Here is a 27,327-nt window from a genome sequence, read left to right as displayed (position 1 = left end):
ACAAATATTGAATTACAATCCTGACCAAATCCGGATGCAATCCTGAGCGTGGACACATACCCTTTTTCTTTGAAAACAACTCATACACTTTAGTGTTTGGAAACACTTGGAAACACCTCATACAGCAATGTGAGACACCCAAAGAAACGTTAAAAAAAAAAAATCCAAAAATACTGTCTGACATTGCATATATGAGGTGTTTGAAGCACAAATAAATGGCGCACGGAGTGAATTGCCGAGAAGTGTACGTTAAAAGAAGACCAAATATTTTATTCAATAAAATAATTTTTTATTTGGGGGAAACAGAAAAAAAAGGGAAAAGAAAATTAGGGGGTATCCTAAACAGCCGAGGGGGGATCAACTTCCGCTACCACCGGTGACCGGTAGCTTTGAGTCCTGGAACGTGGACTGGGAGTGGAATAGGAGGAGGAGGAGGAGGAGCCATAGTCAAGGAGGCTTGACGGCAGGTCCAAACCCCCCGCAGGGTACACTAGCGAGACCGCATCATCACTATGGGAGATAGGAGGCAACACAAGCCGCCTGCGTTTTTGGCTTGGTTGGCTCTGGCTGCTCCTGCTGTGGCTAGAGCCACGATGAGATGGTGTCTGTACTGGAGCAGCCAGAACCTGTGCCTCTGTGTGTGTGTCTGTGTGCCTCCTCTTATGTTTTTTTTTTTTTTTTTTCCTGGCTTCTGCGGCATCTCCCCCAGAAGCACTCCTACGGGAGGATGAGGGCCTGGCAGGAGCAGGAGTGGGCCGCACACTAGTATGGTGCCTGTGGTGGCGTCGCTCGGCACTTGGACCAGGGTGGGGTGGCTGGAGTGACTCTGCAGCAGGAGTCGGAGTCATGCTAGCCAGCGACGGCACTACGGGCAGTGTCGCTGACTGCACGACCCGAGCCTGCTGCAGAGCCCTCACGTAAGAATTGTTGCAGTCCTGCATCACCGAAATCTGGAGTTCCGGCGTAAGGTTTTCCACCATGCCTTTAGCAATTGTGCTAAAAAAATGTTTTGCCGGATTTGAGAGCTCGGCTTCCAGGATTTCAAGGCGCCGTCCCATACTGGACATTTCATCTCTCAACGCCTTGAAACCGTTCTGGAACACCGTGCCCAAGTGCAAAAATTCAGGCATGACTGACCTGTCCGAGGCCCGCTGGCGCTGTCGGGAATACCCGAACGAAGGTGCGCCAGAGGCCTCGGGCAGGGGAAAACCTGACGTACCGGCAGCCGGTTCTCCAGATGATGGTGGTGCAGGCCTGCTGTCGCTGTGGGATGGCTGTGACGGCTCAGATGGCGATCCATGAAGTTCCGCTTCACAGGGGGGAGCTCGCTGGAGGGTGCTGCTGTGTGTCCTGTGAAAAGATAATGAAAAAATTAGTCTTCAATTAATAACCTATCACATACGCCAACTCCTGTCAAAAAAATTACATGACACATCAAAACATTACAATCCCCTGTCTCTGTCTGTGTGGCCTATAATAAATTGCTGATTGTTATCGCCAGCTGACCATTAGGGCTCACGATAACAATCATGGACATACCGACGGCAGAAAATGACTGTACATTCCCTCTGCCAAAGGCAATGCATACCCCTGTCATATTTTTAAAAAATTATTGTGTGAAAAACTAATTTCAAGATGCCGGCTATGTTGCAAAAATAATATAAAATTTAAGGTCTATAAAAGAATTACAAAAAAATAAAAACCAGACTTTGCTGATCTGATCGCAGGAATGTCCATGACGTTAGGATCATGTGATCGAGACGTCATCATTATTCCTGCGATCAGAACTACACTGACTCAGAACGTAACCTGTCATGGACTACAAGGACTCTCGCTTAACCTAAAAAAATTACCGTGGATGGCCAATATGCTACGCTGACTACATTGATGGCCAATACACTATGTGCCTGGGAAATGTACTATGTGGATACGTGGCTAGAACGTGTACTATGTGGCTGCGATATAGTGGCCTGTAAATATACTATGTGTGTGGATGCATAATGTACGTGGCTGGCCAATGTACTATGTGGCTGTGCAATATGCTATGTGGCTGTGCAATATGTTATGTGTCTGGGCAATGTACAATGTGCAATATGGTATGTGGACAAAATACTTACTGTCGGCGGCCAAGGATTGGTCTTAGGAACTGTAGTGCCCTGTTGTACTTGTAGGGCACCGACTTGGCCGCAGCAGCACCACTCCTCGATTGCTCCTCCTCAGCACGCAGCCCCTTATTGAAACGGTCCTTTATGGATCGCCATCTGGTCCTCAACTTTTTCACTGTGAATGCAAAGAAAAAAAAAGGTTACATATGTAGCATTTTAAATGGATAAAACAACCGTGTGTGATGTAAAGTTTACGCGTTGATAGCATCACACACGGTTGTGTTTATCCGGGCAAGATGGGTCATAGCAGCGTCTCAGCAATACTCACTAAAGGTGCCTTTGTCCTTCGCTGAGGCACTGTCAAAGCCATCCCACAGCGACTTTGCCACCTCTGCCCACAAACGCCTGATCACCACCTGGTCCATGTGCCGGGGGTCACGGCTGTCCCACAACGGGCCACGCTCCTGGATGCTGGAGATCAGGAGCTCCACATCTATACTCTCCCTGTGGTCCCGTTGTGAAACCTAGAAAAAATAGAAAACAAAAAGGTTACAAATAGGCAAATATAAACAACCATCATCAGCACCTGGCATGATTTGTACCTTTGCCCTATCCTTTGCCATTTGATGTATGTATATTGATGGTTTCTACACCTGTATTTTTGAATGTTTTTGTGCAGGGAGTTCAACTGTATGTTACCTTCCCCCAAATACTTGCTGCCCTGAAAAGCTATATGTAATTAAGCTTAGTAAACAGCCCTAGTGAAACCAGGTTGCTCCTAATGTTCCTCCCAGCAGGATGCTACTCAAAAAAAAAGATAAAAAAAAAACAACAAATACTCACTTGCCGGCCTGACGACACATCTTGGCACCGATCTCCCTGCTCCCGCTGTGTGCCTTCCCCCTCACTTGAAGAAGCCTGTAAAAAAATGTATACAAAAATTAGTGACAATGCTACAAATGGCAGCGAATAGTAAGCAACTGGACATAATTACTCACCGCACTCCCCCTCGCCGATTGGCTATGCTCAGAGTCACTCGCCATTATTGGAAGTTTGCTCTGCAATGAAAAAATGAGCAAAAAATCACATCCAAAGCTAACAATGCCACATACAATAAAACATTAAAACAACCACAATTGACTGTTGACTGATAGGACAATGCAAACTCAAAAAGCGCCACCACAACGCCATACATTGAAAGAGAAGGCAATAGAAGAAACAATACAAGAATAGACCCAAACAAAATTAAGCAAAAATAGACACCTATGTCCAAATTTAAAAAAATAAAAAATTAAAAAATAAAGAGGAAAAAAAAAGGCACAATGAAATAGCAAACTGCACGCCATACTTTACAATAGCAACAAGACATGATCCAAAACAACACCATCTGGTGACATCTACCACAGAAATACATCTGGAGAAGGCGATAAATACCATTATAGATAATAAGCAATAAACATTACAGGACAATATACAGCAACCAAAAGAAAAACCATAGTCAAATAGAAAAGAGAACACAAGAAATTTTTAAAAAAGGGCCCAAACAAAAAAAAAAAAAAATTTAACTACACACTTGGCTATGGAAACATTCAAGACAGGAGATATATATATGGAAGCCATACAGAAAACGACGTAACCATAATACAATTTAACATATAATGGCATATAGCAGCACGGAACAATAATATACAAATGAAACATCATAAATGTAGCCCCCCACCAGCAAGAAAAGACACTCGAGGAAAGAAAAAAAAAATGCCAACAGCATAACCATGAGCCTAGAAAACGCCATACGGTTACCCCAACTATAGAAGCCAGAAAAAGACATGCACCACAAATTTTACAATAAAAAATCTTACAAATAAAAGGCATTGAACATCCGCATGACACAAGAACAACCAAAAATAAATCCAAAACCAATCCAAACCCAGCAAGGCCGCACACAAGAAACGCCAGCATATATCAGAAACACATTAAAAAAAAATGTTAGTATTCAATAACAACCTACAGTGCCATAACCGTACAATATCACAGAGCAAACATTGCACAAATTAAATCAAAAACAAGAAATAAAACACAGAAAAAAAATTATGCAAAGAGAAATATATACTTACAGGTTTGGAAAGCAGGTTGCTCCTCTCTTCGGTCTGCTCTGTGTGCTCTGTGAAAGACAATGGCAAACCCCCCCCCCCTTTTTTTATATATATAGTGCTTTTTTTAAGTGTCTAGACAAAGTCTAGACAATGTTTTGCATTTTTGAAAGAAAAACGCATGCGTCGTACAACGCATCACGACGCAAGTACTTGCGTCGTCTGCGTTGTCAATGCAAGTCAATGGGAAAAAAGGCGCATCGACGACGCAAACACGACGCAAACACGACGCATGCGTTTTTTAAAAAGTCTGCGCCGCCCAAAAAATGCAACATGTTGCGTTTGCCGCGCCCTGGCAGGTGCGCCCTAACGCCGCATGCGGCGTACGACGCAACAAAACGCATGACAACGCATGTACATGCGGCGCCATGCGGCCCCAATGTTAAAGATAGGGCCGCACGACGCATGCGTTGCGATGCGGCGACGCCGCTGCGGCGCACACCGCAAATGTGAACGTAGCCTAACCGATGGGTGGCAGTAGAATTTGGGTGAAGGAGCAGTTATCTGACAGGAGAAAACCAACTCCTCCACCATGCTTGCTGCTCTGGGGCGGGGTGTGAGAAAGGTAGACTCCATCATAAGAGCAGCTGGAGAGACTATACTAGAGGGAGTGAGCCTGGTTTCATTGATGCCAATGAAGTAAAGTTTGTTAGTAATGAAAAGGTCATGGATGTATGAAAGATTTGTTGCAGACAGAGCGAGCGTTCCATAGAGCTCCTGTTAGAGGAACTGGGGAAGCAGGGGCTGGGTGAATGGGTATAAGGTTAGAAAGGTTGCACCAAATTTGGTGTGGATGAGAGGTAGAAGTGACTGAGGATGAACAGGATTTGGAGAGAGATTGCTGGCAGTGAGGAGAAGCAGAGAAAGTGTTAGTAGGTGGGAGCAGGAGAGGGCATGAGGGGGCTGTCTGTGTTTGGAGACACAGGATTTTTTGTTGAGGAACAGTTCTGAGGAGGAGATGATATGGATATGGAGGGATAGATGACCAGCTCATTACTAGGTGTAGGGATTAGGGGGTTTAGTAGGAAGTGTAGAACTATAGGGTTGAGAGTGAAAACAAACAGAAACATTGTTTACTGTGACTATGTATCTAGTTACCTTCAGTTACCTTCATATTAAATTCTGGTCTAATTCATTGCTGTACACTTAAGTGCTGCTCTTAGGTGATGCACAGCAGACTACATCATGCAGACGTACTGCTCACAATATTTGCTAACAAGTGCATTCAGGTGTGAAGCAGAGGCCTGTACTCATCTTTATCAGATAACTAGAGCTGAGCCAGATGCAGGATATATCACAGGCAGAGTAAACAAGCGTTCAGGGGGTAACACAGTGGTCAGTTTAAACACATACCAAGTAAATACATGCAAGAGAGGTAAGAATGATCACAGATACATGCTGTTCTCCTGACTTGACACTTGGCTATTGAAATCTGAGCTTTCAATAGCTGTCAACCACCAGCTGTTCTTTTTTTATTTTTATTAACTGTGTTTTTTATTTACAATTTTCACAAATACAAGAATAAAACACAATTGAATCATTGCAATAACCTTACATACATGATTAAAATAGACTCAAAAGTTAAATTCAATAACATTGTAATAATTAATTAAGAATATTCCAAAAATCAAGAAAACTGAAATGCTAAAACGGTCCGATAAAAATAATGCAAGATAGGACAGACAAGACATATGTGAAAGGAAAAATAAAAAGGGATACTATGTTACAGCTGTTCTTTCTAACTCCCTCATATACATGGGCACTCATGTGAGCATGCATGCATTAAGCTTAGAAGAACCATTTCTATGAGACCCACACTGTGATCAGGCACCTGAATAATGGAACTCAAACATAAATAGAAAAGAATTGAAGGAGTTGGTTTAAAAGGGAACCTGTCTGGAAATGCTCCAGAAATTCAGATAAAATATACTTTGTAGATTCGGCAGAAGAACCAGAGGCAGAGACCAGACTAATCTAGCACTCGCACAGCTCCATTGACAAAAAAAAAAAAAGTATTGTGGGTCTCAAAAATAGGCGACAAAATTTTTTTTTACAAGTTCCAAATTTTATTAAGTCACTAAAATAATAACAAAAATATACAAGTTTAATATTTCCACAGCATGTTAAACTGAAGAATCACATTGCCACGTCATTCTTACCATACAGTGAACAACATACAACTCAAAAAACAATATCAGAATTTCAAGGTTTTTTTCACCAATTCATCGCACTTGAAATTTAATTTAAATTTTTTTCATAAAAAAATCAACACCCCACATGGCTATGTCAATGGGAAAAAAGTTATAGCTCTTGGAAGAAGGACAGGAAAAAAATAAAACCCACAAACGAAAAATTGCCTTATGAGATTAAAGAATAACATTTGAGTTTCTTGTGTATCTCTGTTTCAGCTGATGTTCTACGATTCTCTTAATTCTGGCTACATTTCCCGTGATGCATGCTGCAGAGTTTCCGTGTATTCTTTGTGAAGCTGCTTCAGTCTGTCTTCCCTGCCACCTTCTGGGGATAGGCTACTTCTTGTCATCTCTTACAAGCAGAGGGAAGCTGCATTTCATGGAAATATATTAGAGATTTTTTAAATTCTTATCTATAATATATGTTTTTGTCGCTTATTTTTGAGACCCATAACTTTTTGTTGTTTTTGGCAATGGAGCTGTGTGAGGGATTGTTTATTTTTTTGTATAGTGGGCAGGAGTTTTTAATGATTTTTATTTGGTGTTCATACAACATTCTGATAGCCTTTTATTACATTATTTTTAGAGAGGTGCACACCAAAAAAAACATCAAATCTGACATTTTTTTTCTCTTTATGACGTTTACCATATGGAGTAATTACTTTCATGTTTCAATGTCAGATTTTTATGGTTGCAGTGATACAAGACATGTTTTTTTCTTCTTTATTTTTAAACTGGGAAAATCTGAATTTGTATATTGATTATATATATTTTTTTACTCTATTTTTTTAGTCTCCGTAAAGATCTTAAACCTGCGATCCTTTAATCACAGTATTGCAGTAAATAGTGTAAATTATGGTCTCTTATGATGTCCATCCTGTGACTGGGCTTCACAGGAATACCAAGATGGCAGCCATGGGGGCCTTCAACAGGCCCCTGGCTGCCATGGTGGTGATCGATTGCTCCATTTAAATGCCATTGTCCATGATTGACAGCAGTATTTAAATTGGTAAAAGCAAGCTTTATTCGATTTCACATTATGACAGTGGTCACCTTAAAAGGCTTGTTCACGATGGTTACAAATTACGGTATTCCTTCATATTTCGTACCTATATGTGTGTATTTAGGGCTAAAGATAATTTTTGCAATTGAGTTTAATAAAAAAATGTTGCACTCTTTGGCGTCTGCATTCTCTTTGTGTCCTGGCACATTCAAGTTTTGATGCGGCCTGTGGTCATAAATCAGCTGAATAGAGGCTCAAAAAAAGACATAAGATTTACAGAGTCTCCTTTTCGACCATCAGAACAGCTCACTGATCCTAAATTAACTCTTTCTGCAGCCATCACAGAGGCTACAGAAGGTAAATTGGCCAATCGTTTTTAATTAATCCAAATTAATTTTTATTTTTTTTTTAGCCAATAATACATGAATAAAAAAACCTCTTTAAATCACTTCTTTGTCTTACGAGATATTTGCCTAGCTATGCAGCCAGCTTTAATCATGCAGTATCTTTGACAAGCGGTATAATTCACTAGGGCACTGAATACAATTACTGTACTGTTATTGCCTTCTACTGAGCGCTGACTGACGCTTGTTTTATCCGAAGCCAGGAATTTCCAAATTGTGCTGGTGTGCCATCTACCACTGTATTTTCTGGTCAAATGCCCTCCTAACATTATTCTTTTTCTTTGTTTGAGTGTGATAAGCTTTAGATGATACTTAATGTAGAGACTAAAGCATGATCTGCTTGCACATATGGGGTAAATGCACAGATTTAGGCAAGCAATGTTGGCAGAGATCCTTAAAAGATGTCCATTCATGGATGAACAAGCCAAGCAACTTTGAAGTAAAGTGTACCTGTCAGTTCAGGTGACTTCAGAAGGAGCCATGTACTCATGAGAAATATTATGTGTGACCAGTCTGATTTATATCTGTATTTTCCATACATTGTTCCCAGTGAGAATGATTCCACAGCAGTGTAACGAGCATTGTTGCTGTGCCTCCATCACAGGGGTGAGATAGCAGGACTCTTGCTAGAATCTGCATCAGCATGGGGGACATTACATTACCACTGAATATAAAGTGTGTGGGGGGAGCAGTCTGGTAAGGGGAGAATTAGGCATTTTAATTCCACTTGCTTGTACGATTTATTTTTCTTATCTTTGCTTGCAGTATTCATTTATTTAGCCTTTATTGAAATGACAGTGACTTTAAAGGCATTGTTTTTTTGTTTTTTACAATGCACAGTATATGTATGGCTATTGTTAATATACATTCTAAGCCCTACATAGTCTCTTCCTTTTACCTTTATGTCCTTTTCTCATCTTCTGTCCCTCTGCATCCAGCTTCACAGAGCTAAATGGGCAGGCCGATTTTTAGCTGCAAATTCCCAGCAACACACTGCTCCTTCTCACTGCTGTGGAGCCCAAAATGTGCAATTTTTATTTGTAAGGATGAGCTGATCATTGATCACTTTGAATGTAATGACTGTGACCCACTATGTAATCAATATTCATTAATATTTAAAAGCTCTATGTTTGATTGGTTGTTCATAAGGATCTTCAGAGCACGAGAGAGCATGATCTCTTCTGGATGCAGAGCAGAACGTTGCATAGAATTGATGAGAGGTGCTACAACATGGCTGTCAGGGCAGTGAGGGTGCTGTGAGAGGGTCTGGGGAATGTTTTATTAGACTGGCTCATAGGTAAATCGATTTTCATGAATTGGATAGGGTCATTCTTTCCAAATGCAGCTGGCGTGAATAGGATCTTGAGCATAGCATGACAGCTGAACTGTAGCACAACTCAATCAGATATTTTATTAGGCAGGGCCATTAGGTGCTCAGCCGATGGCATTAGAACTACGAGAGGATGGATTGTGTGACAGTGGGGGGTAATTGTGAGGTGGTTGATGGCTGCAAATCAGTAAAGATTGAAAAATTATCTGCATTGGCACACATGAGTTATTGTGTATGTGCAGGAAACTGAGACCACGTTAGGATTTTGAGAAAAACCTCGAAAAGAGTAGCAAAACCTTTTTATTATTCTGTTATATTTTACTGCCCTTATAATTGCAGGATCGGTTGGGGCCAGGTTCTGAGACTCCAATCAACCCATTCTCTGCGCTGCGTGTGCATTCAAGCAGGAGTTATTTGCTCCTTTTACCTAAGCTGCGCACCTCTCGGATGGGAGAGGGAGGGTCGACTGGTGGTGGTTCAAGGAACCATACCCTGATCTACTTGCGATTAAAAGGGCAGTAAAATATTTAAAAAATGTTAAAGAGGTTTAGTTAGGCTAGTTTCACATTAGCGTTCGAATCCGTAGCGTTTAATCCGCATCCGCAAGTGCAGGAAAAAACGCATGGAAACGCGTACAAACGCGGCGTTTTTAAGACGCATGCGGAAACGCATGCGGTTAAAAAAAACGCAGCGTTTGCACACTTTTCTATGCGTTTTTTCCTGCGCTTGCGTTTTTGGTGCGCATGGTGACAAATTTTACAGGGGAAAAATCGAGATAACCAGAAACCACCAATGGGACTACAGAGGGCATGTATTATGGGATCTCCATATATAGACCCTTGAACAGCTGAACTCTTCAGATTTTGCTCCTGTATGCTGTGTCAGAATGGATCTTCACATGGAGAGCTTTTATTTCAACCTGGATTTAAGCATCAAGCTGTTTCTTGCCTGTGCGTTTGCTTGGGAGCAAGGCAGAAATCGCGAAAGATGGAGAAGGAGACATCGTAGGCGTTTTTGGAGACACCCCATTATCGAACTACGTGAGAGCCATGGAGCCTATCACACGCTGTATGGCGAGCTTAACCCCTTCACCCCCGGAGCTTTTTCCGTGTTTTCGTTTTTCGCTCCCCTCCTTCCCAGAGCCATAACTTTTTTATTTTTCCGTCAATATGGCCATGTGAGGGCTTATTTTTGCGGGACGAGATGTACTTTTGAACGATGCCATTGGTTTTACCATGCCGTGTAACAGAAAACGGGAAAAAAATTCCAAGTGTGATGAAATTGCAAAAAAAGTGCAATCTCACACTTGTTTTTTGTTTGGCTTTTTTGCTAGATTCACCAAATGCTAAAACTAACCTGCCATTATGATTCTCCAGGTCATTACGAGTTCATAGACACCTAACATGTCTAGGTTATTTTTTATCTAAGTGGTGAAAAAACATTCCAAAGTTTGCTTAAAAAAAAAAATTAAAAAAATTGCGCGATTTTCCGATACCCGTAGCGTCTCCAATTTTCATGATCTGGGGTCGGGTGAGGACTTATTTTTTGCGTGCCGAGCTGGCGTTTTTAATGATACCATTTTGGTGTAGATACATTCTTTTGATCGCCCGTTATTGCATTTTAATGCAATGTCGCGGCGACCAAAAAAACTTAATTTTGGCGTTTTGATTTTTTTTCTGGCTATGCCATTTAGCGATCAGGTTAATCCTTTGTTTTTATTGATAGATCGGGCGATTCTGAACACGGCGATACCAAATATGTGTATGTTTATTTTTTTTTTAAATTGTTTTATTTTGATTGGGGCGAAAGGGGGGTGATTTGAACTTTTATATATTTTTTATTTTTTTTATATTTTTAAACACTTTTTTTTCTTAATTTTGGCATGCTTCAATAGCCTCCATAGGAGGCTAGAAGCATGCACTACACGATCGCCTCTGCTACATAGAGGTGAAATACAGATCACCTCTATGTAGCAGAAAGGCAGGTGTACTTTGAGCGCCGACCACAGGGTGGCGCTCAAAGCAATCGGCCATCAACAACCATAGAGGTCTCAAGGAGACCTCTGGTTGTTATGGCAATGCACCGCTGACCCCCGATCATGTGACGGGGGTCAGCGGTGCGAGCACCTCTGGCCGCGCGGCTGGGAGTGCTAGTTAAATGCCGCTGTCAGCGCTTGACGGCGGCATTTAACTAGTTAATGGGCGCGGGCTGATCGCGATTCCGCTCGCGCTCATTGCGCGCACATGTCAGCTGTACAAAACAGCTGACATGTCGCGGCTTTAAGGTGGGCTCACCGCCGGAGCCCACCTTAAAGCAGGGGATCTGCCAGCTGACGGAATAGTACGTTAGCTGGCAGATCCCCTGCTTTAAGGTGGGCTCCGGCGGTGAGCCCACCTTAAAGCCGCGACATGTCAGCTGTTTTGTACAGCTGACATGTGCGCGCAATGAGCGCGAGCGGAATCGCGATCAGCCCGCGCCCATTAACTAGTTAAATGCCGCCGTCAAGCGCTGACAGCGGCATTTAACTAGCGCTCCCAGCCGCGCGGCCGGAGGTGCTCGCACCGCTGACCCCCGTCACATGATCGGAAAGGGGTTAATGCCAACCCGGAGAAATTCCATGAATACACAAGGATGTCGCAAGACTCGTTCCGGAATTTGCTTGCTCGTGTCCAAGTAGCCATACGGAGACAGGACACCCAGCTCCGTGAAGCGATTCCACCCGAAGAACGTCTGCTGGTTACATTAAGGTACGTTCCAAATCTAAACTAATGACAGTCCAAATTTTGGGTGTTCTGATTTGTGTATTTTCCGTTCTGTCTTTAGCGTAACCACAATGTAAATAGAATAGATTGTAATTTTTGGGGGGTTTGTTTTTCTTACAGATTTCTGGCAACTGGAGAGAGTTTATCATCCCTCCACTTCCAATACCGGCTTAGAATATCCACCCCGTCCGGAATAGTTGCGGACACCTGCTGGGCTTTGTGGAATGTACTCCGGGAAGAGCTTATACCCCTACCCACCTTGGACATGTGGTTTGAAATTGCGGAAAAATTCTGGAATGTGTGTGATTTTCCAAACTGTTTGGGAGCGGTGGATAGAAAGCACATTCGCATTATCAAACCAGCCAGAACAGGATCGGAGTATTTCAACTACAAAAAATATTTTTCTGTTGTGCTCATGGCAGTAGCCGATGCGAACTGTCGCTTCATCGCCGTGGACATTGGAGCTTTTGGCCGTGGCAACGATTCCCAGACTTTTAAGAACTCTGATATGGGCCGCCGTGTGTATGGCAAAAATTTTAATTTTCCACGGCCACAACCACTCCCTAACACTCAAGGTCCACCGATGCCATTTGTTATGGTTGGGGATGAGGCCTTTCAGATGTGTGAAAACCTACTGAAGCCATATTCCAGTTGGGACTTGAACCACACTAGAAGGATCTTTAACTACAGACTGACCAGGGCCCGAAGAACAGTAGAGTGTACCTTTGGCATTCTAGTCTCAAAATGGCGCATTCTTGCATCAGCCATTAATCTAAAAATGGAGACAGTCGACGAGGTGGTCAAAGCCTGTGTGGTTCTGCACAATTATATAATGGCAAAGGAGCAACCCAACATTGAACTGGATGAACCAGTTGCACACCCACTGCCCGAATACCAGCATCACTCGCTGCGGTCAACTGCTGAAGTTGGTCACATGCGGGACCAATTTGCTGCCTTTTTTGATTCTGATATTGGACGTGTGTCATGGCAGGACAATGTTGTGTAAATGTCCTGTTGTAATTTTATCTGTACAAGTAATTTTCTTAAATGTTAATAATATTTCTCATTAATAAACTTTATTTTTGGTTGTGTTGACCGTGTCTCCTATGTATTTCCTCTACAAACCAAGGCTGTCCTAAAACTGTCAGTATTTGGTCGGTATTTAATATCAGTATTTGTAATCCAAAACCAGGAGTGGGTGATAAAGGCAGAGGTGCTAGTTATTATGTTAATATCATAATTTACCTATAATTGGTCCACTCCTTGTTTTGGCTTACAAATACTGATATAAAACCCTTACCACATACTGCTAGTGTGACGGCAGCCATGTTGCTTTAGTGGTAAGCTTGTTGACGTCATTGCGTCCTGATTCTGTTCTGCAGTATCCATTGGACACAGACTGAAAAGACAATGACTGTCACACTAAAGAGATCTATAGTCATCAAGTCAGGTGTCATAAATAATGAATTCATGATGCACATATAACAGCCTCATGAATTCACTATTTCTGACACCTGTGCAGGTGAGCATAGATATGCAGTGTGTGACCACCATCGTCCCTTCACTTTGTGTGGAATAGATTACGTACACAGAAGAGAAAATGGAGGTTATACAAGGCAGTTCTCTACTCACCAGGTCAGGTGTCCTAACTAATGAGTTTTTTGACACCTGACATGTTGAGTATAGTTCTGCATTGTATTTCCGCCTTTTTCTCTTCAGACTGCAACACTAGTCACAGACTAAGCAGAAGGAAGAGATTATGGAGATAATACATTAATTTTTTCGCCAACCTCGTATCTCTATACTAAAGACACACAAAGCTGCAGTCTTGTATTTGCTAACTACTGGAGATATGTGGCCAAAAAATAAAGTGTGTGGCGAAGTTTCTTATTTGGCGCACGGTGTGTGTTGCCGGCGGCGAAAGACACAATAAACCAAACATAATTGGGCCAAAAAAAATTGTTTTTATTTTTTAACAACAAAAATATTTATTTAACTGTGCCGGCTTGGGGTAGAGTGATGTAAACGAGGGGTGTGAAGCACTGAGGCCTGGCTAACCGTGGACGACGCAGAGGTGGCAGGAGAAGGGGCAATGAAACTAGTGGGGTCTGGTAGTTCGGGGATAGGGCTTGACACACGAGAGGCTTGAGACGCACTGGAAGGGTGAGACAAACCTGACATTACAGACACACTGGAAGGTAAAGGGGGAGGGAATACTAAGAGTCCGCTGTTTTTTTTTGGGGGGGGGGTTTCTTGTGATTGCCGGGTTCTGGGAAGCCTCGGTGGGCTCATATGTCGTGACATGGTCATGGTGGGTGACCTGTCAGGGTCCAGCTGCACTGTGTCAGAGTCCATAGTGCTTGTAGAGCGTGCAGCCATGCCAGAGTTCATAGTGCTCTTAGAGCGTGCAGCCATGCCAGAGTCCATAGTGCTCGTAGAGCGTGCAGCCATGCCAGAGTCCATAGTGCTCGTAGAGCGTGCAGCCATGCCAGAGTCCATAGTGCTCGTAGAGCGGAAGGCCATGCCAGGGTCCTGCTGCATCGTGGTGGTGGCGGTACGGAAGGCCATGCCAGGGTCCTGCTGCATCGTGGTGGTGGCAGTACGGAAGGCCATGCCAAGGTCCTGCTGCATCGTGGTGTCAGTGGAGGAGATCCAAGCAGGAGCAGCGGTTGTCATGGTGGTGGCGGTGGGCTGTCCAACAGCACTTGTCATGGTGGTGGTGCTGTACTGGTGTCCGGCATTGCTAGGAATAGAGGTGGCCGTGCAGTGGTATGCAGCAGAGGTAGGCATTGAGGTTAATCGTGACAGTGAAGGCACAGGTGGGTATGCTGCCACTGTCTGCTGAAAATACCGACTCTGCTGCATAGCCTGCACGTAAGCAGCATTGCAGGCCTGCATGACACTCAGCTGGAGATCAGGAGTAAGGTGTTCCGACATGCCCTGCTCAATTTGGTTAAAAAAATGATGTGCTGGCCTCTGGAGGTCGGCTTTTACTTGGTCAAGGCTTTTGGTGACCTCCTGGATACGTGTATTCATGTGGCTAAGTGAAATATCCATTCGGTCACCCAAAGCCTTGAGTCCTTCGTGAAAAACCGAGCTCAAGTGCAAAAACTCGGGCATGAGGGACCTGTCCGATGCCCTCTGCCGCTGCCGGGAGGAGCCCCCAAAAAAAGGGGCAGTGGCAGAGGACTGGAAAAGGGGAAGACCTGATGGACCAGCTTCCTGGTCTCCAGTTAGTGTGGCAGGCCCACTTGCTGCAGCGCTGCTGGATGGCTGGGATGGGTCCGTGGCTGTCTGATGAAGGACCGCTGCAGAACCTGGGCCAACAGTAGTGCTCCATGTGCTGTGAAAAAAGAAAAAAGAAAATTAATACCAAAAATTAACCAGACGCAAAATCCTGTGGAATAGAAATTTACAGATTATGGCAATACAATACAACCTAATGCAAGGGAAAAATACTTACGTTCTCTGGGCAAGGACCGGTCTTAAAAATGCCAGAACGCGATGGTATTTGTATTTTCTGACCCTTGCTCCTGAACCACTGGGAACACGGCTCTCTTGACGCAGGTCCTTGTTGAAGCGGTCCTTTATCGAACGCCAACGTGTTTTCACTTTGGCCACTGTTAAAAAAACCCCAAAACATTATGGTCAGAAAAAGGACTTTTGGCCGTGCTCACACAACTGTGTGTGATGAGAGAAACTCCTGAGTTTCTTTCATCACACACGGTTGTGTGAGCACGGCCAAGGTCTCTGCTGCTTCACACTGCATTGCAATACTTACCAAATGCCCTTCGGACCCGATTCGGGGCGTTGTCCCAGCCATCCCACATCGCTATGGCCACCTCATTCCATAGGCGCCGGATCGTCACGTTGTTTGAGTGCAGTGGATCCCGGGTGTCCCACAAAGGGACTTGCTCATGGACCAGGGAGATGAGGATATCGTTGTCAATGAGGTCCTCATCCCGTTCTGGAACCTAAAACATAAATGAAGACATTAAATGTTGCATACATTAACATAAGGAAAAGAAAGAAAACAGAGACTGAGAAATGGCATGAATAAGGAAAGTCAAGATAAAAAAGGAGTCCAGAAGAAAAATGTAAAGAAAGAGTAAAGATAGGAAGATTCAAGAATACTAACGTGAGGATACAGTAAACAGTCAGCCTTGTATACGTACACGCTGCCGCCTTGCCACCCGACCGTGACTCCGCTGCTCCTGCCCAGTCTCTGCCGCAGTAGAAGAAGAGCTCTTAAAAAAATGAAAAACAAAAATTGTCATATGTGTAGATGTGACAGTGAATACTTACCAATCTGAGGAGGCAAGTACTCACCTCACTGACATGTTCTACTTCAGAAGGCCCAGGACGTTGCTCCTCATCAGAAGAAGAAGACATTCTGATGCATGCAGAAAGAAAGAAATGGCAGAAATTAGGACATGTAGAGACAGAAAATAGAAAATAAAGGCATTGGCTAGGATATACTCACATTGTTCAGAGGCTTGTTTGCTCCAAGGTGCTGTGGTCTGTGTGCTCTGCTTGGCTGTCTGCTGTGGTCTGTCTGCTCCGCTTGGCTGTCTGCTGGGTAGTGACCTGCAAATGTCCACTACCTCCCTTTATCACCTTGTATGTGGGGGGTGGCTTATCAGTGTCTAGACATGATTTTCTCTTGTGGAACGCATGCGTTCATATAGACAGCAATGCGTTGTTTTGGCGCATTCCTTTGCTAAATCGACCGCATACGGTTCCAGGCGGCAAATTGATGCCTCTAAAAATTACTACATGTTGCATTTCCGCGACAAGCCGCAGACGACGAAACGACGCATGCGTCGTCAAATGCGGCAAAACGCGAATGATCGCAGACTCATGCGTCCCTAATGTTAAAGATAGGAATACACAACGCATGCGGATATTTGCGGAAGAAATGCTGCGGACACAACCGCAAGTGTGAAACCTGCCTTACTCTTCAAGGTTCTGTTCACACATCTATTTGGACATTCCATTTTAGGAACAGATAAAAGGCATAACTAATCTGGGGCATAGGTTATGCAAACAAAATCTGAGGGACCTTGTTGATATGGTGGTCTGCCTGAGGTTTTTTTTTTTTTTTTTTTAAATGGAAGAAAAAGTTCTGCACGTGGGATTTTTTCTCTGTTCTAAAAAAGACAATACTAAGCTGATCCCATGTTTATCAATGGATAACTGATGCAACACGTCACTTATTTGTCTGAAAGGACATGTGAACACAGCCTAAGTTTTCCACTGTGATGTTCCATCACATGACTATAGCATAATAGGCTGAGTAGTCATACTGCTTGCTAATCCCAGCGACCTGATCAGCAGTGTAAACAATGGGAATAACAAGGCAATGGCCAGAAAAACAAAATTTAATGTGATTTTCTGTTTTACATTTTTTTTATTTCTACAGGCCTGCTAAGAAAAACAGAAAAATGACAGCTAATCACCCTGCTTGTGGTCTGTGATGCCTCTCCCCCACTGCCCATGGTGTTTGACCAACTGCAGTGGTGGCATCAGGACTACAATGCACATGACTGCTGCAGCCAATCACTGTACCCAGTGGTGATGCTAGTGTGCTCTGTAGTCATGACATCACCACTGCAGATGGTCAACAAAATGGGTTACAGAGGAGAGGCATCGCTGCTCCTGTGCAAGGTGAATAACTGATTTTATTATTTTTGGATACAAATTTTAAAAAGAAAACCACAGTCATTACAGTAATTACTTTGGATCATCTAGCTATGGTGCATACTAGACAGATTTTGTTTAATCACATCACGATAGGGAGTTTGCTGATAATCTGCATTTATCTTACCTGCGTGTTTTCCATTTACTTGTAGGTAAAGTGTATACATATGAGTGGAGGCTGATCACTCATCCTACAGATTACAGTGGGGAGATGGAGGGGAAACATTCTCAGTCCCTTAAGTTGTCAAAGGTAAGTCTCATAGCTAGTATAGTTAGACCACCCATAGATAATTAAAAAATGTATTATTTATAAGTGACTTTATGATTATATCCTTCAATTCAGCTCATTAAATGGGTGGTCCAACTAACCATGTACATTTTAATCAATAGATCTTGAAATAATAACAATCTCCACAATTGGATGTATTTAATTAAAATGTTCCTGTGCTGAGATAATCTTATAAATGTGCCCCTGCTATGTACTGTGTAATGGCCGTGTCTCACCGTGCAGGAATATGGACTGATCATATCACAGCTCCTGGGCAGGGGAGAACGCAAAAGTGCATACAGACAGGACAGCACGGGATCACAGCTGATTCTTTCTGTGAGGCAAAGCTTTTGCTGCTTGTTTGTTAACATGTTTTACCTCACAGAAACCAGAAGCTCTGCTGTAATGTCCCTGCACGGCCAGACACTGCCATTACACATCACATAGCAGGGACACATTTATAAGATTATCTCAGCACAGGAACATTTTTTTTAAACATCCAATTGTGGAACAAATCTTAATCTTGGAACTATTATTCCAAGATCTAATAATTAAAATGTGCTTTGATTGTGGTAAAACCCATTGAATAGATTTCCATAAAATCCAATTTTTACACATGAATTTACTTCTAAAAAGTGTTTTGAATGCAATGCAACAGGCCAATACACATATGTTTTGAAGTGGATCTATACATAGTGTGTGTGTGTGTGTGTGTGTGTGTGTGTGTGTGTGTGTGTGTGTGTGTGTGTGTGTGTGTATACAATATATAAAAACTGTAGGCACAGAGGCATAGTAAAAAAAAATTCAGATTATGCAGGCTTACCTGTTTAGAGTACAATCCACTCTTAGGCTATCTCTGACCAACATACAACAATAGGTCTTTCCACATCACTCCCAGACCACATCTGAGACACCTCAGCTGCCTACTAAATGGATTGCTCAGCCTAGGTTAGGCTAAGTTCACACTAGCGTTGTGCGCCGCTGCGTCGGCGACGCAACGCACAACGCACGCAAAAACGCGGCAAAACGCACGCAAAAACGCTGCGTTTTGCGACGCATGCGTCGGTTTTTGCCGAAAATCGGACGCAAGAAAAATGCAACTTGCTGCGTTTTCTTGGTCCGACGCTTGCGGCAAAAAAGACGCAAGTGTCGCACAACGCAACACAAAAAAACGCATGCGTCCCCCATGTTAAGTATAGGGGCGCATGACGCATGCGTCGCCGCTGCGTCGCCGACGCAAACCCGACGCAAATTAGCTTAACGCTAATGTGAACGTAGCCTTAGCGATATGGAGGCAGCCAGTCCCACCATATCGCTAAATTTCAGGGGAAAATGGGGGTGCGTCTTACAATGCGGATATACCTTATCTGTGCTTGCCTCCGCGCTCTATCCCTGGTCCTACCGGGTGCTGCCGCCGCGATCTGTCCCCCATTGCTTGCCGACGCCGCTGCGCTCTGTCCTGTGCTGTGTGGGGGGCTCTGCCATTCCTTCCATGCTTTCCTGTGCGTGTGCAGTGGATTCCTTCCGGAAAATGGCCGCCGGGAGGCGGCGCATGCGCAGATGGAGATCTCAGTACTGAAATCTTGGGAGATGAGATTTCAGCACTGAAATCTCATCTCTTGAGATCTCGGTGCCGCGATCTCTATATGCGCATGCGCCGCTCACCCGGCGGCCATTTTACCGGAGTCCACCGCATAGGAAATCATGAGACTGCCGGGGCTCTGGCCTTTCACAAAATGTTGGGAGAGCCCCGGCAGCACCGGAGATCACCGCAGCAGCACCGTGCAGCGCCGTCTGGGCACCCGCAGCATCGGAGACACCAGCAGAGCACCGGACACCACTTTATTATGAAATGCATGCAGACATCTCTAGGGGTTGTCACCGTTTACTTCCAGTGTTTTCTTCAGTCTTGCTCACTGTATCATCTATGTATTTATTGTTAAATGATATTATTATCTTGTATGTGACCTTTTTGTGGAATAAAAATTTATATATATACTTTTTTCAATTTGGACTTGGACTCCGATTTTGTTTCTCAGGTATATTTCATTGTCTGTTGGAGTGTCCTATTTAGTGCAATGTGATCTCTTATTGATATTTATGACACATGGCCATGAGCATGTGTGAGAGATCGGTGTTGTTTTTGTCCATTGTGGGCTGTATCTATCACCCCACTCCTGCCTCCTCCAGCAGCGACCCCACTTCACCACAGCCATCACCCCCGGTAAGCAATAAGATGCATGGATTATAAGAAGCACCACCATTTTATTAAAAAAATAATTTTACCTATTTTTCTCCTCAAAATTTGGGGTGCGTCTTATAATCCGGAGCATCTTTATAAAGCGAAAAATACGGTAATTTTTCCAGGCTTCACATCACAGAAGCTAGCCACCTAAGTGACATTCAGGACTTGCCCAGCTGCGTCCTTACTACAGATAGTTCTTTGACAAGTAAGATTTTAATTAATATTTCACTGACCACAAGAACAATTTCTAAAATGTTGACATTTGCCATGAGAAAGTTTCATATAGCATTTTTTAAGATCCATAACATGAAAGTCACGTTAATAACTTTTATTACAAAAGCTTCATTTTTACTTTAAAATTAGCTGATGCAAAAATAAATATACTCCACATGAAAACTACTACATATAGATTTTTGTATGACCTCCATGATTTTTAAGGATAGCACCAAGTCTTCCAAGCATGGAATGAACAAGGTGGCGGTATACTGTAACATATCTTTTTTTTAAAAGTTATGTCTTTTAAAGCCTGAATGCTGGATGAAGATGTAGTTTTAGTTATGGAGTGCATTCATTTTTTAATCAACTGAATCATCTCAGCTCAATTTGAGTAAAATGGAAGATTTTATATTGAAAGTTATATTTTTAACCTTACTTTCATGTTATCGGTTAGAAAGTTAGAAAAATGTTCTATGAAACTCAGTCTTGTCAAAATTTGGTAAATTGTTCTTGTGTTCAGTAAGATGTCGATTGAAATCATACTTTTCATAAAGGGTGTGCTCTTTTATGCTGTGCACTGTATATATAGTCATGGATGAAAGTGTTGGTACTCTAGAAATTGTTCCAGAAAATGAAGTATTTCTCACAGAAAATGATTACAATTGCACATATTTTGTTATATGCATATTTGTTTCCTTTGTGTGTATTGGAACAACACAAAAAAAGAGAAAGAAAGGCAAATGGGACATCATTTCACGAAAACTGTTTGAGATCCAAAATTGTTGAACAATATCAACAATCTCAAGGTTACAAGTCTCTCTCCGGAGATCTTAATGTTTCTTTGTACACAGTGTGCGACATAATAAAGAACTTTACAACCCATGGCACTGTAGTGAATATCCCTGCACGTGGATGACAGAGAAAATTGATGAAAGGTTGTAACACAGGATTGCCCAGATGGTGGATAAGCAGCCCCAAACAAGTTCCAAAGGAATTCAAGCTGTCCTGCAGGCTCAGGGTGTATCAGTGTCAGCACGAACTATCCGTCGACATTTGAATTAAATGAAACGCTATGGCAGGAGACCCAGGAGGACCCCACTGCTGACACAGACATAAGAAAGCAAGACTGCAGTTTGACAAAATGTATGTGAGTAAGCTAAAAATCTGTCTGGCAAAGCCTCTTGTGTACAGATGAGACCAGCATAGAGCTTTTTGTTGAAGCACGTCATTCTACTGTTTGCTGAAAACGGAATGAGTCCTACATAGAAAATAACAAAGTACCTACAGTCAAATGTGGTGGAGGTTCAAAGATGTTTTGGAGTTGCTTTTCTGCCTCTGGCACTGGGTGTCTTGACTATCTGCAAGGCATCATGAAATCTGAATATTCGCAAAGGATTTTTGATTGCAATGTTGTAACCTGTGTCAGAAAGCTTGGTTTGCATCCTAGGTCAGAGGTCTTCCAGCAGGTAAATGACCCCAACCCTACTTCATGAAGCACCCTGAAATGGATGGAAACAAAGCAGTATGGAAAAAAAAAGTGGTTCAAAATTCCACTTGAGAGGTGCAAGAAGCTTGTTGATGGTTATAGGAAGCGATTGATTGCAGTTATTTATCCCAAAGGGTGTGCAAACAAGCTCGGGTGCGAACAATTTTGTCCTGTCTGGACCATTTTTGTGGTTTTGTGTGAAATTATGTCCAATTTGCCTTTTTTTCTCTGCTTGTTTGTAAATAATTTATTTTTTTCTGGAACACTTTCAAGGGTGCCAACAATTTTGCCCATAACGTTACATGTGTGTGTATTGTCTGTATAAATGATTTTCTTGTGTACATGAGGAGGAATTGCAGTGTTGTGTGTGATTAAGGATCTAATACATTAGGAATTTGTAAGACAGTAATTTGCAGTAATGTCTGGTAAAAAATAAGTGATAGAATAGCACAGTACTATATAGGTCAAGTATGAAGACTGTGTCTTAGCATCAATGTAAGGGAAAGGTGAGAGTTATCATGAGGTTTTTGTACAGTAAGTTCAGAAGACTTTGCCCTGTTGTATGCGCAGATATGCTAGATCAGATTTTGCTTATGAAAGGTGTTTTCCCACGAACAAAGTGCATTTTAATCAATAGATCTTGGAATAAAAATAAACTCCACAATTGGATGTGTTTAAATAAATTGTCCCAGTGCTGAGATAATCTTATAAATGTGCCCCTGCTGTGTACTGTGTAATGGCCGTGATTGACCGTGCAGGAACATGGTCTGATCATGCCACAGCTCCTGGACAGGAGGAGCAAAGGAGAATATACAGATATTACAGCAGGAGATCCAGTAGCGTAGCTACCGGGGGGGCAGAGGGTGCGGGCGCCCCAGGCCCGGTCCTCTGAGAGGGCCCACCGGAGCTACGCTACTGTAACCGCGCCGATACAGTTACATTCTGTGGCAGAGCAGGGAGAATTGATCTCCCTGCTCTGCCGCTATGGGGCCCCTGAGCAGGCCCGTCATCGCATGGTGAGCTGTATCGGCAACTAGCCAGTGCAGCTCACCGCATTGATGAGGGAAGGAGCACTGCGCTGCGCTTCTTCCCCAATCATCCCCCTGTCAGCGTCTGACGCTGACACTGACAGTGGGCGCGGTGACGTCACCGCCCGCTGTCAGGACAAGAGCGGGAGCAGCGCTGGAGGAAGAGAGGTGAGTATTGTCGTTTTTTTATGGGGGCTGCCTTATCCATTACAGGATCTGCCAATGGGGGGTGCTGCCTTATACACTATAGGATCTGCCAATGGGGTGCTGCCTTATACACTATAGGATCTGCCAAAGGGGGGGTGCTGCCTTATGCACTATAGGATCTGCCAATGGGGGGGTGCTGCCTTATACACTATAGGATCTGCCAATGGGGGGTGCTGCCTTATACACTATAGGATCTGCCAATGGGGGGGTGCTGCCTTATACACTATAGGATCTGCCAATGGGGGGGTGCTGCCTTATACACTATAGGATCTGCCTATGGGGGGGGAGTGCTGCCTTATATACTAAAGGATCTGCCAGTGGGGGGGTGCTGCCTTATACACTATGGGATCTGCCTATGGGGGGTGCTGCCTAAAACACTAAAGGATCTGCCAATGGGGGGGTGCTGCCTTATACACTATAGAATCGGCCAGTGGGGGGTGCTGCCTTATACACTATGGGATCTGCCTATGGGGGGGTGCTGCCTTATACACTAAAGGATCTGCCAATGGGGGGTGCTGCCTTATACACTATAGGATCTGCCAATGGGGAGGCTGCCTTATACACTACAGGATCTGCCAATGGGGGTTGCTGCCTTATACACTATAGGATCTGCCAATGGGGGGTGCTGCCTTATACACTAAAGGATCTGCCAATGGGGGTGCTGCCTTATACACTATAGGATCTGCCAATGGGGGGTGCTGCCTTATACACTATAGGATCTGCCAATGGGGGGGTGCTGCCTTATACACTATAGGATCTGCCAATGGGGGAGTGCTGCCTTATACACTATAGGATCTGCTAATGGGGGGTGCTGCCAGAGATGCGGGATTTCCATTATGACATCATCGTCGCCATGCTGTGCCCGTCGCTGATTGGTCGAGGCCTGGCGGCCTCGACCAATCAGAGACGCGGGATTTCCAGGACAGACAGACAGACAGACGGAAAAACCCTTAGACAATTATATATATAGATAGGATCTGCCAATGGGGGGGAGTGCTGCCTTATACACTATAGGATCTGCCTATGGGGGGGGAGTGCTGCCTTATATACTAAAGGATCTGCCAGTGGGGGGGTGCTGCCTTATACACTATAGAATCTGCCAATGGGGGGTGCTGCCTTATACACTATGGGATCTGCCTATGGGGGGTGCTGCCTAAAACACTAAAGGATCTGCCAATGGGGGGGTGCTGCCTTATACACTATAGAATCGGCCAGTGGGGGGTGCTGCCTTATACACTATGGGATCTGCCTATGGGGGGGTGCTGCCTTATACACTAAAGGATCTGCCAATGGGGGGTGCTGCCTTATACACTATAGGATCTGCCAATGGGGAGGCTGCCTTATACACTACAGGATCTGCCAATGGGGGTTGCTGCCTTATACACTATAGGATCTGCCAATGGGGGGTGCTGCCTTATACACTAAAGGATCTGCCAATGGGGGGTGCTGCCTTATACACTATAGGATCTGCCAATGGGGAGGCTGCCTTATACACTACAGGATCTGCCAATGGGGGTTGCTGCCTTATACACTATAGGATCTGCCAATGGGGGGTGCTGCCTTATACACTATAGGTTCTGCCTATGGGGGGAGTGCTGCCTTATACACTACTAGATTGTGGCCCGATTCTAACGCATCGGGTGTTCTAGAATATGCATGTCCCCGTAGTATATGGACAATGATGATTCCAGAATTCGCGGCAGACTGTGCCCGTCGCTGATTGGTCGAGGCAACCTTTATGACATCATCGTCGCCATGGCAACCATTATGACATCTACGTCGATACTGTGCCCGTCGCTGATTGGTCGAGGCCTGGCGGCCTCGACCAATCAGAGACGCGGGATTTCCAGGACAGACAGACAGACAGACAGACGGAAAAACCCTTAGACAATTATATATATAGATAGGATCTGCCTATGGGGGGTGCTGCCTTATACACTATAGGATCTGCCAATGGGGGGAGCTGCCTTATACACTAAAGGATCTGCAAATGGGGGGGTGCTGCTTTATATACTATAGAATCTGCCAATGGGGGGGTGCTGCCTTATACACTATGGGATCTGCCTATGGGGGGGTGCTGCCTTATACACTAAAGGATCTGCCAATGGGGGGGTGCTGCTTTATACACTATAGGATCTGCCAATGGGGGGGCTGCCTTATACACTACAGGATCTGCCAATGGGGTTGCTGCCTTATACACTATAGGATATGCCTATGGGGGGAGTGCTGCCTTATACACTATAGGATCTGCCAATGGGGGTGCTGCCTTATATACTAAAGGATCTACCAATGGGGGGGTGCTGCCTTATACACTGTAGGATCTGCCAATGGGGGATGCTGCCTTATACACTAGGATCTGCCTATGGGGGGATTGCTGCCTTATACACTATAGGATCTACCTATGGGGGAGTGCTGCCTTATACACTATAGGATCTGCTTATGGGGGATGTTGCCTTATACACTATAGGATCTGCCAATGGGGGGGTGCTGCCTTATACACTATAGAATTTGCCAATGTGGGGTGCTGCCTTATACACTACAGGATCTGCCTATGGGGGGTTGCCTTATACAGTATAGGATCTGCCTATGGGGGGGTGCTGCCTTATACCATAGGGTCTGCCTATAGGTGTACTGCCTTATACTGGAGGGTCTTGTACTATATTGAGGACTATCTGGCACATACTATATGGAGATTATCTATGGGGCCATCATACAGTGTGGGGATTACAGTGAAGGGGCCATCATACAGTGTTGGAGCCATCAAACAGTTTGGAGTCTACTAAGGGGTCACATACTGTGTGGGTGGTACTATACAGTGAGGGGGCATCATGCTGTGTATAGAGGAGCTGTTCAGGGGGAGACTCGGGACATTAAATGTAAAGTGGGCATTTATTGTTATAGGGGAACTCGGGTTACTGTGACTATCAAAGGGGCACACAGGGCAATATTACTTTGTAGGGGGCAAAATATGGGCACTGTTTTCTAGGGCACTTGCACCCGGCATTACTATATTATAGAGGGGTGCTTTAGAATTTACAGCAGGTGCAGTAATAGGGACACATACGGCAGCAGCGGCTCAGTATTGGGGTATCAGGGGCAGTAATAGGGACACATACGGCAGCAGCATCTCAGTATTAGGGTATCAGTAGGATGAGGAGTTTGTGCAGGTTGGGAATAGATGGTGATAGGGCTGGAATATGAGAAGTCAGATGTGTCTTTGTTGTATTCTCTGCAGACGAGTTGTAGCTGGAAGAAGTCATCATATCGGTCTGGGCCAGATGGAAAAGACGGGAAAATGAACGATTCCATCAGAGAACATAAGCGGTAAGACATCTGTAGCTGTGCTGTGTCTCTTATATGTTCTGTAGGGCTGTATTTACCACTGACCATATGGCAGTAATATCAATATTGGTTCTCCTCCACTCTTCCACTTTTAGAGCGTGTCACCGAATTGTAATCAAGGTACCTGGTTAGGGGCCCACTCAGAAGCTTCACCCCCCCGAACCAAAACCCTAGCTACTCCTCTGAGGAGATCACATATGTTAACAAACAAGCAGCAAACTTGTTTTACCTCACAGAAACAATCAGCTGTGATACCATTCTGTGATATCTGTATACTCTTTTGCTCCCTCCCCTGACCAAGAGCTGTGCTATAATCAGGCCATGGTCCTGCATGGTCAGACACAGCCAATAAACAGAGGCACATTTATAAGACTATATTGGTACAGGAACATTTTTGTAACACATCCAATTGTGTAAATTATTATTATTCTAAGATCTTATAATTAAAATGTAGTTTGTTCATCGGAAAACCCCATGGGAGAAAAGGCTGTTTATGGCATCGCTGGTTAAACAGTGTATTTTATTACAGAAGAGTCCTAGTCCTGTACTTTGCTGTGTATAGACTGGCTTCATTCCATCACCATTGCTTTCCTCTACCAGCTCACAGCAGGTCTGTACGAGTTCAAAGTCATTGTGGATGGAGAGAACGCACATGGAGAAGGGTTTGTGAACGTCACAGTGAAACCAGGTCAGACATCCCCTTAAGATGTACTTCTGTAAGACTTGTAAACATGTAATCATTCTCCCTAAGTATAAATCTCATTCTCACAGAGCCACGAGTGAACCAACCTCCAGTAGCAATTGTGTCCCCTCGTTACCAGGAAATCTCATTGCCTACCACTTCTACTGTGATTGATGGCAGCCGTATGTATCCTGTTTATTGATTCAT

General features: G+C 44.0%; 2 protein-coding genes across 2 annotated transcripts in view; one reads left to right on the top strand and one right to left on the bottom strand.

Annotated features, from left to right (window-relative positions):
- Nucleotides 1–27,327, top strand: part of KIAA0319L (KIAA0319 like) — a 202,265-nt gene that overhangs the window by 137,527 nt on the left and 37,411 nt on the right. The window contains exons 7-9 of the mRNA XM_077295806.1: nucleotides 17,799–17,896; nucleotides 27,039–27,126; nucleotides 27,210–27,302. Of these exons, the coding sequence (XP_077151921.1) occupies nucleotides 17,799–17,896; nucleotides 27,039–27,126; nucleotides 27,210–27,302 (279 nt within the window). The remainder of the gene's footprint in view (nucleotides 1–17,798; nucleotides 17,897–27,038; nucleotides 27,127–27,209; nucleotides 27,303–27,327) is intronic.
- On the bottom strand, nucleotides 112–5,369 carry LOC143817540 (uncharacterized). Its single transcript, XM_077299035.1, has 5 exons — nucleotides 5,364–5,369; nucleotides 2,949–3,023; nucleotides 2,434–2,629; nucleotides 2,118–2,280; nucleotides 112–1,350 (listed from the first exon to the last, which is right to left on the bottom strand). The coding sequence occupies exons 1-5, from the start codon at nucleotides 5,367–5,369 to the stop codon at nucleotides 339–341; spliced, it is 1,452 nt and encodes a 483-aa protein (XP_077155150.1). The 3' UTR covers nucleotides 112–338.

This window comes from Ranitomeya variabilis, chromosome 3 (genome assembly GCF_051348905.1).
Source record: "Ranitomeya variabilis isolate aRanVar5 chromosome 3, aRanVar5.hap1, whole genome shotgun sequence".
Classification (NCBI taxonomy): Eukaryota; Metazoa; Chordata; class Amphibia; order Anura; family Dendrobatidae; genus Ranitomeya; species Ranitomeya variabilis.
The sequence above is the reverse complement of the archived record's forward strand: the minus strand, read 5'-3'. Positions and strand labels throughout refer to the sequence as shown.